A 14,525-nucleotide genomic window follows, 5' to 3' on the forward strand; every position below is an offset into this window, starting at 1 on the left:
CGTCTAAAGACTTCACAACATCTATTCACTGCTCTAAACGTTGAAACATCACAAAAAGTGTAGTCTTCAGTTAACTGGGGCGGAACACAGTAAAAACAATTTTTGCGAGTTCCTCCATAACAACACCCTTATATCTCTGTTCGCCCTAAATGCTGACAAGCAGCGTCTTCCCTCAAAACACAGATAATTAAGGGGCCGCAGTGCATGTGTGTTTAATTGACAGCAGGCTTCAAAACCTTGTAACGCAAACATGGAGGAGAGCTTTGTGATTTTGAAACACATGGCAATGCAGCGTGCAGGCCCCATGGTTCTGCTGCCACACTGCGGGAACTGCTAAATGCCACAATGATGTTCAGAGTGACATACAGTGTTGTATTGTTTTTTTTTTTTTAAGTCAGTCTTACACCATTCTTATGTATTTGAACCTGTAAAAAAAAAAAAAAGGATTTTGACCTGCCTCCAGCAACGTCTTAACACACTCATTAAAAAGGTCCTTTCTACCAAAAACAACACGCTTTTGCACAAGATGTTCTTCAAACACAAACTCTTTATTTGAGAAAACACAATCTGATTAGAATGTTGTCACACAGATTAGTGTTTGACACTGAAGTCCACGAGTGCTGCCTGCAGTCTCATCTGTATTACATCTGCCCACCTATCTTACAAGAATAGATATATGCTGCTCTATATCAAAACTAAATAAAAACAATGAATACATATCAATATATCGCCACTCACAGTATTTACTTACTCAAAATACACTGTACATTTTACAGGATTATAATGCCTCTGTAGGCCTTGCGTTTCTGAACCACGCCACTACCTTTAGCACCAGAACTGTGCAACGTCTGCTAGCCTATAAAGCAAAAAGTACAACAGAAAGGTATCCATACTGTACGTAAACAGGATTTTACATTCTGGGAACATTTGTGTGGAGTGTTTGAGAATATTGGTTTGGAGATCCAGCTTCTGTTTCACTTCTAGATTGTCCAAGCTTTTCTGAAACCAAACCCCTGGTGAATACTGACCAGTCTTGAAAAATCCGTCTTACAGGGAATTCATATTTTCTTCAAAAATCCCTTCTTGTTTTTAAATTTATTTATTTTTTTTAAATCAGGGAGTTCCAGTTGTGTTTTATACAACCCCTCACACTGTAGTCAGACGTGACAGGAGTGCTTGACTGTAATTATAGTTCCTGCTCTCACTTGTAAATGGCCAACCCGTGTTTAAAAGCTTTGCACACATACCCGCGCGCACACACACACACACACACACACACACCTGTTACTGTTTATACAAGTATATTCAACACACTGACCTCCTAAAGACCATACGCTAAGAAAAAAAGTCGTAGACATTCCTATATGCTTACTTATTTGTATGAGGATTTCTCAGTTAATTGTCTTCCAGAGAGTTTATGAAATCATGACATACTTAAATAGTGGATGTAACCTCTTTCGCTAATTTGAAGCCTCTGGTTTTTGGTGTCACAGTCCAACATTTCAAAGGAAAAAAAAAAACAATTCGAATTAATACGCCCATGTTTTGAGATTATTTCCACCCTAATGTATTTAATGAGAAAGCATTCAGATCTTACACTGTCAAAGAATCTCTGTTCCTGCAGAATAATCCACAGAACACACTGTTGGTCAACCGTACCAAAGAAATAGAAAGTATTTCCTCATAATCCACCTCAAATGGTTGGTGTGGATTATCCTGCTGTGATATTGTTTCTCAGACATTAATTTTGATTCTTTTAATACAATTGTTCACAGCAGTGAGCACCACAAACGCCTCCATTGTACTGCAGAGGCAGTGCAACTATTGCAGAAGTACAAAAATGTACTTAAATGTATTAATTAAAAGTAATCTGAAGGAGACGGCATGGTCCTTTTTAATACTGTGTAATATTTGTGAATTATTAGCCGTGACACATTAAGTTCTAACGACTGTATGTAGTTTGGCCAGCCTAATCTATGACAAAGCATCAAACTTAATATACCGATCACTTGATCAATAAACTATTCAAAAAAGCTGAGAGATTTGTGCAGTAAAGTAAAACTGCAACATTTTCCTCTGAAATGAGGAATTAAAAGTATCATATAATGGATCCAATGCTAGATTTAAATATTTTTAAATAATGTCAAAAAACATAAAGTTTTCAAAGTTGTACAGACTAAACATCAGATAAAAACACAACGCACTGCAGAACCAACAAGATGACGTCAAAGGTCGTTGCGTTTTTTTTTTTTTTTTTTAAGATGTTAGCATCATCACGTCAGGTCTTGGTTACTACATCATCACTGGTTGATGTCAAAGTGACTTTGGCTTCAGGATTAAACCTCGATCGTACGTTGTGTCTACGCCGTGGCCTGATCCCACGACCCCCGGCCTCCTTTCAGCCTCTGCACTGACCCGGACTTAAAGCCAGCTGGGCTGTGCTGAGTTACTTTGTGTACTTTCAACAACATCGTTTTGGAGTTTGAGGAAATACAAGAGTTACCGAAATACATTAAAAGTCCGAACAGAGCACGGAGGAAGAAGAGGAGGAGTGAACATGCTGAGGAGGACGTGTTAGGTGTGTCCAGCTGTGACTGGTCACACCTAGGGACATTTCCAGGAAGGTGCACGTCTGTCAGTGGACTTGATTTAACACACAACTGTAAATCAAGTCAGAGGTTTAATCTTGAATTTAGGGAACCTGACTTTACAACCTTTATTGGATCAAATATCAGCATATCGTTGGAGGCCAGCGTGGTGCCTGCTTGGTCTAATCTGCTCTTTCTGAGTGAATGTGTGCGTTACACCGCTGCCGACTCCCGTGAATGGATTCTGTGGTGGAACTCTTTGGAGGCTGTTATCCCTGATATGTATTCCTGCTTCTGCCCTCCGGTCAGTCCCACCACGGGCAGGAGTCACTTAGGGACCCGTGTTCTCTCTCAGAACTTCATGTATTCGTTCTTGAGTCTGCTCAGCCTCGTGCCGTGGCTGCGGACGATGAGGGACAGGAGCTCGTGCTTGTCCTTCAGTCCCAGGGAGACGTCCAACGTCTCCTTCAGGACTCCCCGCGTGTGCACGATCATGTTGAGGAAGTCGTCGCTGAGCCGGTGCTCCTCCTTCAGCTCGCTCTCCTGGCTCTGTTTGAATTTCACCTCCAGCTCCTGCAGGGATTTCTCCGAGTTTGTGAACGCCTCGCTTATCTGCGCCGTCTCCCTCCGCAAGTACTTCCCGTAGCTGTCCTCTCCGTCCAGGTCGTAGGAGATGCTTTTCCCAATGCCCTCCAGCACCCGGGCCGAGTCCTCTATCTGCCGCTTGATGATGGTGAAGTCGTCTTTGATGACGGAGTCCTGGTCCTCGTCTACACCGCACTTTCGGTCGTCGGTCACTCTGAAAAGCATCTGGCATTTCTCCGGGTCGTCGTTTTCCTCGTAGTCGCCGTCCGGCACGAAGTAGTGATGAAAAGTACCGTTCGACATCTCCGGCTGTAACTGTCCGCTGTAGTAGGCTGCACACACCGACAACATCCCGGCACACAGCAGCAAGTGAAAGAGAGCCATCATGTCCACTTGTCCTGAAGCCTCAATGAAACAGCGCAACTTCAGCCTTGTGTCAGTCGGACGGACGCTGCTACTCCTGCCGGCGCCCGAACATTTCCATACGTTCAAACTGCTCACTTAGTTTCCCTCGGGTGCTGTCCAAACACGAAGGCTCCGTGTGGCTGTAACACTCCTCTTCCTCTAATAGAGCCTGACAGCCTCCATCAGTGCCTGCGAGCAGGAAGAGAGTGTATGAGAGCGAGCTGACCTCCCGACTTCACTCGGTGCCTCAAACGCAACATCTGGATGTCTCAAGTGGCGCGCTCCGGGCTCCTGCTAATAATACCTCTCTACTCTCAAATTACAAGTCTTTCGTCACTTAAAAAGCTGCATTCATGTTGGAGGCCAAGCTCCCACTGAAACCAGGAGCAACAAGTCTGAGTCAGAACTGTGTCAAGTGAAGAGAGTCTTTAACTACACCACTGACCACTCGGGATGTATAAAATCTCACGTAGGCTGCTCTCACGGGTCCAGCCCTGTAATTACTAGTCCTATTTTAGGGCCGTTTTGTATTTTAATCTCCTGTTGTTTTTGTTTTTTGATCATTTATGTGGTCCTTATGATGTTATAGGTGGTTTTTAAATGGTTGAGGTGGTTTTTTTTTTATAGTTTTGCTGCACAAAAATGAACTAAATAAAGTGAATATTTGAACAGAGCCAATTTGAACACATAGAACACATGGTGGATTAGCTATACATCATTTATATATTTATCCTGGTTATCCTTATCGCCTATGACACATTCCCATGTGACAAGTAACAAAAGTGTAGGTCAAGTTTTATCATAAAATAACAACAACACGGCTTCAAATTAGTTGGATGTGTCCAGTCTTAAATGTTAGTTTCAGTAGCCTTGAGCAGGCAAAAAGAAGCATGTAGCAAAAGTCAAATATCACGCCACTGGTGCCACTCATCAACACACTGGGAAACATTTTAGTGTATCTCATTAACTCCCTCAATATCGCAGATAAAGTTTTAATTCTTGCTTGAAGTGTTTTTTGCCTTTTCTGAATAAATGTGCAAAATGGGAGATGGAAACTTTGTCTTCGTCCCCAGATAGACGCAACGTGCGCAGTACCAGCTGGTATCTAAGAACAACTAAAATTTGAAAGGGATTCCTCAAGATCTCTCTCTACATTTCTGTCTGGTAGATGGTTGGAGGCGGCCGAGACAACCTCTTCTTCGTCTACTCTGTTAGTTACAGCCGTGGGTGATGTTACCGGTTCCAGAATTTTCTATCAGTAGATTCACACGGCGAAGTCTCGTTCACGAGCTCCAGACTAGTTGATGGAAGTTTGCTTGCATCTCCGTTTTTTTGGCTGTAAATTTCTAAAACTTGCTTAATGTTTTATAATAGTTGTTTTTCCATGTAACTGTCAAGAGAATGTGGAACGATGCAAATGCCCCCCAAAAAAAGGGGAAAAACGTGCATTAGCTGTATTTCCATCAAGCTGTTTAACGCAAATAAAATAGACAACATAATTCAACTAGATGGCAGCGTAGGCAATGTTACTCATGGCTTTGTGTAATTAAAAAAAGAGAAGAAGGTGATCTGTCCACGCCTCAGAGGGGTGTGAGGCATGACCTTGGGTTACTCAAGTTGTAATAATTCTGTAGTGCCAGTTAGTAGCACTGGACGTGTTGCTGCTGGCCGGAGACGAAGGCAAAGTTTGAGGGGATCCTTGAAGACGACGGTGGAGCAAACAGCTGGTCAGTCACAGGCGTTTTAGATTCACTACGTTTGAGCTTTTTTGAATCAAAGGACTTCCATCTCTAATTTTGCACATAAACCATATTGCTAAAAGGAAAAAACAAAAACAAAAACACCACTGGGAAAAACCCACTTCTGTTAATTTGAAGGTGCTTTTTTAAAAAAAAAGAAAAAGATTTGACTGATGGAAACCTGATGATTTCGACGGAAACACAACATTAGTCAAGGTTTGTCTTCCATGTACGGCCAGTTTGAATAAAATTTCAAGTCCCCTTTATCTTATATAATCCTCTCCTTCTCTGTTTTGCGTCGGGTTGTGTTGACGGCACATGTGAGCTTAATTGAGGAGAAGTAGAAAAACAAGTAAAGTGAGCCTCTTTTACCAGTGACCACCTGTTGTTTTGTTGCCTGCTGGCATCAAATGACATGCCCAGTTTAGCAGAAAAAGACATACAAATGCATGCAACGGTCACCTGTTGAGTAATGAGAGCTTTTAAAACCCATCATCAGTTCTGATACCTGCACTGATTTCCACTGTCTTTTTTTTTTTTTTTTTTACAAAGGCATGGAAATGTAATATCTCACTCTATTGAAATAGTGAGCCTGAAGCATAATAGATAAAACACACTTCCCTGTCTGGGGATACAAGAAATGTCATAACACTTTTTTTTTTTTAAAGTAATATCCCAACTGTGGAATGTAATCTTATATATCAAAACATGTTAAGGGTGATGTAATTGCGAACCCACAATCCCTCGTGTCTATATATTTTCCAGTGGAAACAGCAGATGTTACACATTCACCATCCACTCATTTTGCCACCGCATGACGAATTGTTTGGGGTTGTGCATTCATAAAGCTTGAGAGTTAGTACCCACATTGTTAAAACCCGGTTTATATTTTCCGATTTATCTGAGAAGAAAAAAAAATAGACGTGTTAAACACCGGAGGCCTTACATAACCCAGGGTCTGCAAAGAACATCAGCCTGATTCAACGCTGTGTGCTATGAAGTTTGTGGCTTGATGTCACTGTTGCACCGAAGTATAGTCTCTGCTCCGGCGGTAATAAGATGCTGGTACGTGGGTGTGCTCCTCCTTTTATTAGAAACTTGCAAACTTCTGTGAAAAGGACTACACTTTCTCATAGACAGGAAAAGTTGCTTATTTTGCAGAAAGAATTTCAACGTGGAGTCACAGGCATGAAAGAACATGGAAAATGAAGTCATGCTATGGCTCGGGGTGTGTCACTCCTTGCTGATGGGAAGTCTTTAGTGGTGTGCTTGCATTCACATTGAATTATCTTGAGGGGAACACACATAGAACAATGTCGTCAAGAAACTTAGAGGAGTTTGGTATTGTTAGCTGATGGAGAGAAGAATTCATGCAATTTCTCTGCTGAAGATTGACTACAAATTGAGTTTTACAAATAATAACATCAGTTAACAAGCTAATTTGGGATGAAGTGCCTCCAACTTTCTGCTGACATCAGGATCGAGTCCAAGCTTCTCCGTCTTGGCAGCTCCCTGCTCCCAGAACTGAGCTGCACTCATGATTCAACAATTAGGCTCAGTGTCTACTGAAATGGAAGAAAATCTTCTAATTAGAAGTTGAGACCTAATTCAAGACTGACTGATCGATGGCCTACATTTAAATCCATAGTGGAACCTTTGTCTCTGTCTTCTGGCAGCGACAGTTACCACTAACATCTGCAGCATCATCATACTGTAGTTTCCACCGTACCGTCTCCATCTTTACGGTTGAACCACGGAACAGTGGATCCATTTTCACACACGCCCTCTGATGGCACCTGATACTTCCCTGGCTATGCTCACACTCTGAATGAGACGCTGCTGAGTAAACAGCATCACCTCACCACCTTATCCTGAGCGCGGTCATTGTCACAAGAAGCAAAGATGGATTAAAATATCGTCATTCGTCATCATTCTGATCTCAGTTGCATCACTGCAGTGATTTGCAGTTGTACAGGTTTCACACCTTAATCACCCCATCAAGTCCTACCAGAGATGTTGCAGTATTTTTTCAAAGCCACTGCTGCATGCATTTTTAGTGAGAAAAGTACTCATATCAAGGTTGCAACATGACAAAGTTGAATGCAGGAAGCAAACTCAGAATGCAGGGAAGTCATGTGCGCAGGGGTCTTTGGTGCTAACATGAAGGGCATTTTCCAAAATAGGTCAATCTTAATCAAAACGTGTCTTATTTAACTTGTGGTCAATTGTCAAATTACTGCTGTCGGTGTAAATTTAGCAGAGGGCAAACAGGAAGTAGGAAGTTCAGGATTGTGGCCACAGACTTAAACTCAGTCATGACACAGTGGCAGTGTGGAAGCTTTATGGGTCAGAACAGAGGAGAAGCCGTACAAGAGCTAGCATGCAACACCAGCCAGAAATCTGAAGATGTCAGCAGGTCGAGTAGAAACCTCTTAAAGCCTAAACTGAAGAGGTTTGAACAGGTAGTTAGTGTGAGTGCTCAATGGTGGGAACTGACTGAGAGGTACTGCTGAGCAAGTCTGAAATTACCTGACAGGTTAGAACTGGCAGATGGAGGATAACGGAAGGAGCGGGAATCAAAGAAGCTGCTGCTGTGAGACTAGAAATGCCACATCTGGATATGTAAAGTGATCCAACAAAAGGATTATGACCATCAAAAACGTTATCAAACCCTTAGACCTGGTATCAACGGAACACTCATGAAGCCCAAACAGAACTTGTGCAGGTGTGGCAACAAGACCCGCAACCCAACTTTTCTACCTTCCCTACAGGATGTATCTGTTTCCTTCCACAGCGGAGTTCCACGGTGTTCTGGCGGAACTAATTGGTTTGTAGACACCTGTTTGTAATTTCGCCCATCACCATTTTGTCCCCCCCCCCTACCCCACACACACACACACATCTTCAGATCATTCATTCATGCCCTCACATACCGTCGAGAAAACAAGTTTGGATCCTGGCGTCACATGACAGGGCGTCGCAGTGCGTCACTGAGGCATGGCTATCAAACACTAATGAAACTTTCAGTGATATGATGATTTAGTTTGGTCTCTCTAGAATTACAGGCTACTGATAATTATGCAGCCACAACAGCACAAGTAAAGCAGTTCTTGGTATTTTTTCCCCTTGAGGGGCAGCTTAGCCAAGGAGGGCTAAAGACGCTGTTGCTAGGGGAACCTTTTCTATTGTGAACATCCTTGGTCAATATGACTGTAAATGGGACCATAATTTATAAAATGTCTGCCATGCTGCATTGAAGATGGTTTGAAACTAGTAATTGTGGTCCCAAACTCACTAGGAAAATGTTTACCGAGGTATTAAATCAAGTGAGATGTCGGATCCGTTTCTCACAATCTTCCATACCTGATTTATTTTCGCAACCAGTGGAGGCACCCCCTGCTGGCCATTAGTTTAGCTAAACTAAGCTTAGCTATGTCGGCTTGTTTATACAGTCTATACTAAACAATAGACACTTATAATTCAACTTGACCTCTGCAAATACATGAGTGGACTATAAAAAGTAATTTGAAGTGAAAGATTCCTTTTGACATTTATGTTTAAACAATTTATTATTTTCTTTAAGATTTTCTTTTGAGGCTCCAGCCCCCCCCCCGCAACCCTTAATAGGAATAAGCGGAAGACAATGGATGGATGGATGGATTTTCTTTTGTGTCGTATAAGAAAACTGGCCAAGTTTCCAGTTTTTAAGTGTCTTTTTTTTAATTTCTCATTTATTTTTTGAGTATTAAATTTGTGAAAATGATATTTGAAGTAAAATATTCACATGTGCCATTGAAGTTAATTGGAAACTTCTGCTCAAACCAGAGGAAGGAAATTGTTTCCTCAATAAGAATGAAGTGTCACTTGTGAAAAACTCCATAAAAATGTTTTTCGGCTGTACTTCTGAAGACATTGCTTTCTTTAGGCCTTTATGCAGCAGTTTGCTTCAAACGAGGTCCAGACACCAAACTTTGAAGTACTTTACTCAAATCCTCTGGTAGACATCGCCTCAAGCCAAATAAATGACCCAGCGTGCTTGGTGACAACAGGGTGGTGGCAGTGGCCTGGCAGCAACTCAGACTCTATAAACTGTAGCACAAAAATAAATTCCAATATTAATTTTTATCTGTTTATCAGTTGTTTCTCCAGTTCTATCCCAGACAGATTGCAGGCCAAGGAGGATTTAGATAAACCTGTGGAGAGACAGAAGGGCTGAAGATGAACGGCCTTGTCTCAGGAGCCTCAAACTATGTATCTGTAGAGTTGGCAATCTTTTTAGTTTCTGTGTATTAAACTGTGGGACTGAGCGTTCGCCTCTGATGTCCTCTCTTCTTACAGCTGTAATAAATTTTGTCCATCCTGCTGGTTTAGTGTTTCCCTTTTTAGAGGATGGAAACTCAAAGAATCTTTGGCCCACCTCCAGCTTCAACACCAGCTTATATAAGTGCAACATGCAGAACACATCGTACTTTATTCCCATACGAAGGGATGTGTTGTTGGCTTTATGAGGAGGAGGATGCCAGCATGCTGTGGAGCACGTACCGGCTTCCTGCTTAACTAAAATACACCGTGGCGGTGCGTCGCACTTCAGTGAGTCACTTTGTAACTCATTAGTGTTAAACTAGTCTCTGCTCGGAGTGACTCGGCTTTTTTCTCTCAGCTATGCTCTCTCTCGTCATGATATATATATATATATATATGTATGTATACCCACACACACACTCACACACCAGGCTCCTGATGCTCACCAGAAACCTATTCTTGTGTATAATTGCTGTATAATACCAATAAAGGTAGGAGCACTGGGAGGAAATGTGGTCATCACACGAAGCTGCTGAGACATGCTTGTATTCTCAACACATCTGTAGAGGAGTTTCATGTGATGAAGGAAGTCGTCAGACACAAGAACCCGGCCGGAGACTCAAGAGGTGTCTGACACTTTACCAGACAACAGAACAACAGATGACCAAGGTTCGCTGGGAGGTGAGGTTGAGTCCCCCCACAGTATTTGAGCCCCACCGTAAACCCTCGACGAATTATGAGGATGAGACTAAGAAAGCTCAAACAGAGGACACCAGATGAAATTCCTTATCAGCGTCTATCAGAAATTACAGTAACATGCTACTGGTTTGCTTCAGAAAATATGTTCCTAGAGAAAAACAAAGGCATCTGAATCCTATTTTTAGCCGAGCAACTGTTGTGGCTGGGATCCCAGTCTGTCAGCCGCCATGCTGATCCAGACTGGAATATCTGTTTTTGAATTAAATTAAAAAGACATGCCATAAAATGTTGTACGTTCATTCCCACAGGAGGAACTCTGCCGACCTGTTGTTTCCTCTAGCGCCACCATGAGGTTGGCATTAGTGGTTTTGGAGTGAACAACTATTGCCATGAAATGTAGTGCTCCATGATGCTGTCGGTGATCCGCTCAGGCTTCATCTGGTGTCATAATCTAGTTAAAATATTAAGTTCTTGTTAAAACGTGAGACCACATCCCAGCTGAGCAGACATGACATCACCATCAGCCTTAGCTCCACCGTGTGTTTTTAGTGCTGATATTCTAACTGAGTGACATCATACAGTAACTGCGAGACATCTGCAAGTGAGCGTTGCTGATGTGACCTTGTTAGCATGACGACATTAGCATATAGCACAAAGCATCACTGTGCTGCGCAGACAGAGCAGCGAGTCTTTCCTGTTGGATGAATCTATTTCGAATGAAACACGAGACGTGACTTTGACTCTTGCTCCACTTTGAAATGAGAGTGAAACAGAGACGTCTTTAATCTGAACCACATGATACTGCTTCACATATTGATGATTTGTCCAAATTTTCCACATTTCCACAATTAACTATAATTTTGGTTGCTCGAGGTCTCAACTCTCATATACTGAATCTCCACAACAAATTTTTGCACACATGCTTTTTGTACACATGTAATGACTAACTGACATTCTGTTTACTGACCCCTAATTCATTCCTTATTTATTACTGTCCTCCTTTCCTTTTAATACCATTTCCTGCTCCAGTCAACCCCCCCCCCCCCCCATTCTAATGAAGTTTTTTCCTCTCAGCCTGAGGTAATGACCTAAGAACAAATCCATTTGCTTGCTCACTCAATGTCCGTGTCATTACAAAAGACGTTTCCAAATGTCTGGTAATTAAGTTTTCTTTGGGAGATTTGTAAAATATGTGAAATGTGCCTCACACGACGAGCTACCTGGATCCACTTTTGATCGGTCATGTTTAAAATGCTTTGCCTCGCAAGATTAACCGGTCCCATTTTATGATATCAAACACAAAATAATAAGTCATTCATGGGGAAGGAATGAGGAAATAATTGCTAGTTAAGCATTAGCTAATGACGGCGTTAATCGTTAGTTAATCCGTGCGACGCTTCTTTAGTACCTAATCACTGGTAACTCTTAAATATTTGATTAGGAGTTACTCATTAACTAATGATTAATTAACAGCTAGTACATGCATTTATTCCCTGGTTACTGCTCTGTGTTTTGTTAAGCAAGACCCCCCCCCCCCCCCCACCAAAAAAGGGATGGAGGGAGGGATGTCTATGAACAAGAGAAAGAAAAGTAAAGATAAAGTCATATTGGCCCCATCACTCAGCCTCCTGGTTCCTACAAAAACAGCAGAGAAAATATGAATGCTCATTATTTGGTGACATTGTTCATCCTAACTTGAAATGTTTCAGACCTTTTTTTTTTTTTTTTTTCAAAGTTCTCTCAGGAAACAGGAGGTTTTGTTTTTCGTGTGTCTAAAACTGAGTCTTTTTAAGAACCGTTCGTTCAAATATTTGTTAAAAACATCCTTCTGGATGTGCGATATTCCTTCAGCCTGCTGTTGAGAACTAGTCTGAGAGAGGTTCTAGTTGGACGTTCTCCTTCCTTCAGGACTCTGGACCAGCTGCTCACACTAGGTCACATCCTTTGACTCACATTAGGACGGTTCTGACTAAGACAGCCTGGACGTGTGTTGGCAGGCTGTCCGCGCAGATGTATGGTGCGATTGATCGTTGACAAGCAGGCAATATTTCACCACACTCAACCTCATCTGGATGTATCACTATGCCAGAAAGGAACAGGATTGAGAACCATGTGTTTGGTCTTTATTTATGGAGAGACCCGAAAGAAATTAAATGTGTTCAGATTTCAAACTTTTCAGAGAAGTTTCTGTGTTTCCTTCATTCCAAATGGTGTGTAACATTCACTGGCAAGCGCTGCGATGCCAAAAATGATTCATCCCACATAAACTGCAGTGAAGCAGAGCCATTGTGCTCAGCTGCTCAGGAGCAAGGACTCCTCACATCCACTTCATTTAAGCACGGATGAGATCAAGTCTTGACTCAGCCACTCACAGCTCAACATACAGTACACATGGCGTGCAGGCCTTTTTTATTATATAGCAACAATTAAATCAGTTATTATTTTAGCTGAATTAAAAACAGATTGTGATACATAAACATCATGGCAGTCACATTATTAGAAACAATTCAAATGAATGACAGGGTTCGCTATAAGTTCATCAAAGTTACAGTTTCAGCCTCTCCACTGTGTCTGTTGTTCTGCCTTATTTAAGAGGGCGTGGCTAAATTTGACCAGCCTCTCGTAACTGCTCTCACAGCAACACAACGACTGGAAGTCATCAGCACTTTTAGTTCAACACATTTTGTTCGATAATAATTTCAACACAGAAAACGAGTGGCCTTCCAAAGGACACACATACAGACACGCAACATGGAGACACTGAGCAAATATGACCTTGCGTTCTATCAAATGTTGTTCAACACTAACATGATGATGATCTCGTTAAATCTACGTAAAGGCAGCGCTTTGATGACCGATGAAGAATCCAAACACGCAGTTGAGTCAGGATGCGGAGCTGCTTCTATCTCCCAAACTTGAGTGATGCTTTAGCTCCTTGACGGTAGGGTGACCAAACGTCCTCTTTTGCCCGGACATGTCCACTTTTTACAGGCTGTCCGGGGGTGTTTTATAAATTCATGAAAATGTCCGGTTTTCATTGTTTTTCACGGGACCAGTTAGCGTGTGTTGAAATTGACTGACGCTTTGCACAGAACACTACGGTCCTGCGTTCCCTGTGACGCAGGCCGGGCCGAGTGTCCTCTTTTTTGGAAAACAAATTATGGTCACCCTACTTGACGGCTCTCAAACAAGCGTGACATCTTGGACGGTCTCGGTGTTTTTCCAACATCACATGATGTCACTTTCTTCCCCGGGAACAGAAACCTATTTAAAGACAGCCAGATAACCAAGTATATCACATAAGGCATATCTAATCTCCACCTCTTCCCCTTGTTGATTTAAGAAAACGACTACATTTGCATTTTCATTACGTCTTGATTCACACTCCGAGATTAACAACTGTTGAATCTAATGCCGATCCAAGTAAAGAATAAAGAACTTGAGCAGAGCAGCAGGCTTACCTCCTGGTGACTCTGGGTCGTTTTGTATCACATCAAAAATTAAATGGGGGAACAATTTGTGCACAGCTTACTACACAGTAAATTTAATATGAAAACATTTGACAAAGACAAATCCACTCTATTAATACAGTTGTGGAAGAAATACCAGGCATTAGAGAGCAAAACCCCACCAACCTTGTTATTAAGAGATTTTAAAGCTTAGCTGCACCCGTCTTCCTCTGAGCGTTCACAGACACAACGTGGCCTGTAGTCCGTCCAGCGGTGACTTCAACAGTCTAACTACATAATTGCTGTTATGAATGACACAACTGTGACTGAAGTGACCTTTGCTAGGTGTTAGTATGAAGGAACTTTGAAGTCAATTCTGAGGTTGTTATGCAGAATAAAAACAGAATATCTCAGGAGGGTTGAATCCAGGGCCAGTGCACCGTGTACCGGGCTGAGCCCCACCTCCTCCAACCGCGGTGGGGCCAGAACACACCAGTAACAACGACCTGTAGATACTTGCAGATGTTTTGCTTGTCATGGGGTCATTCTGCTCTGACTTTGGGAGAATCCCAGATTTTTGGCTGAGAGGTGAAAGTTTATGAAGCTCAGTTACTTTTGTATACCTCTTAGTTTGCTGGCCTTCTGAGTGTGGCCAGGGAGGAGGAAGTGCACGTCGATCTACAGTACACCCAAGACGAACCTTCTTTTTTTAAAAACTTTATTTTTATTGATTTTTTTTCCAGTGACTAAAACAAAAC

The 14,525-nt window shown here is 42.1% G+C and overlaps 1 protein-coding gene across 1 annotated transcript; it reads right to left on the reverse strand.

Moving 5' to 3' along the window:
* Nucleotides 1-414: 414 nt before the first annotated feature.
* On the reverse strand, nucleotides 415-3,979 carry fibinb (fin bud initiation factor b). Its single transcript, XM_086193670.1, has one exon. It carries the CDS (start codon nucleotides 3,558-3,560, stop codon nucleotides 2,940-2,942), a length of 621 nt encoding a protein of 206 aa, XP_086049796.1. The 5' UTR covers nucleotides 3,561-3,979; the 3' UTR covers nucleotides 415-2,939.
* Nucleotides 3,980-14,525: the final 10,546 nt, after the last annotated feature.

The sequence above is a fragment of the Aulostomus chinensis genome, chromosome 2 (genome assembly GCF_037954235.1).
Source record: "Aulostomus chinensis isolate RoL2024-O1b breed Wild chromosome 2, RoL_Achi_v1.0, whole genome shotgun sequence".
Classification (NCBI taxonomy): Eukaryota; Metazoa; Chordata; class Actinopteri; order Syngnathiformes; family Aulostomidae; genus Aulostomus; species Aulostomus chinensis.

Excerpts from the sequence above, each read along its gene's own strand:
- fibinb (XM_086193670.1), bottom strand. The coding sequence starts at position 3,560 with ATGATGGCTCTCTTTCACTTGCTGCTGTGTGCCGGGATGTTGTCGGTG.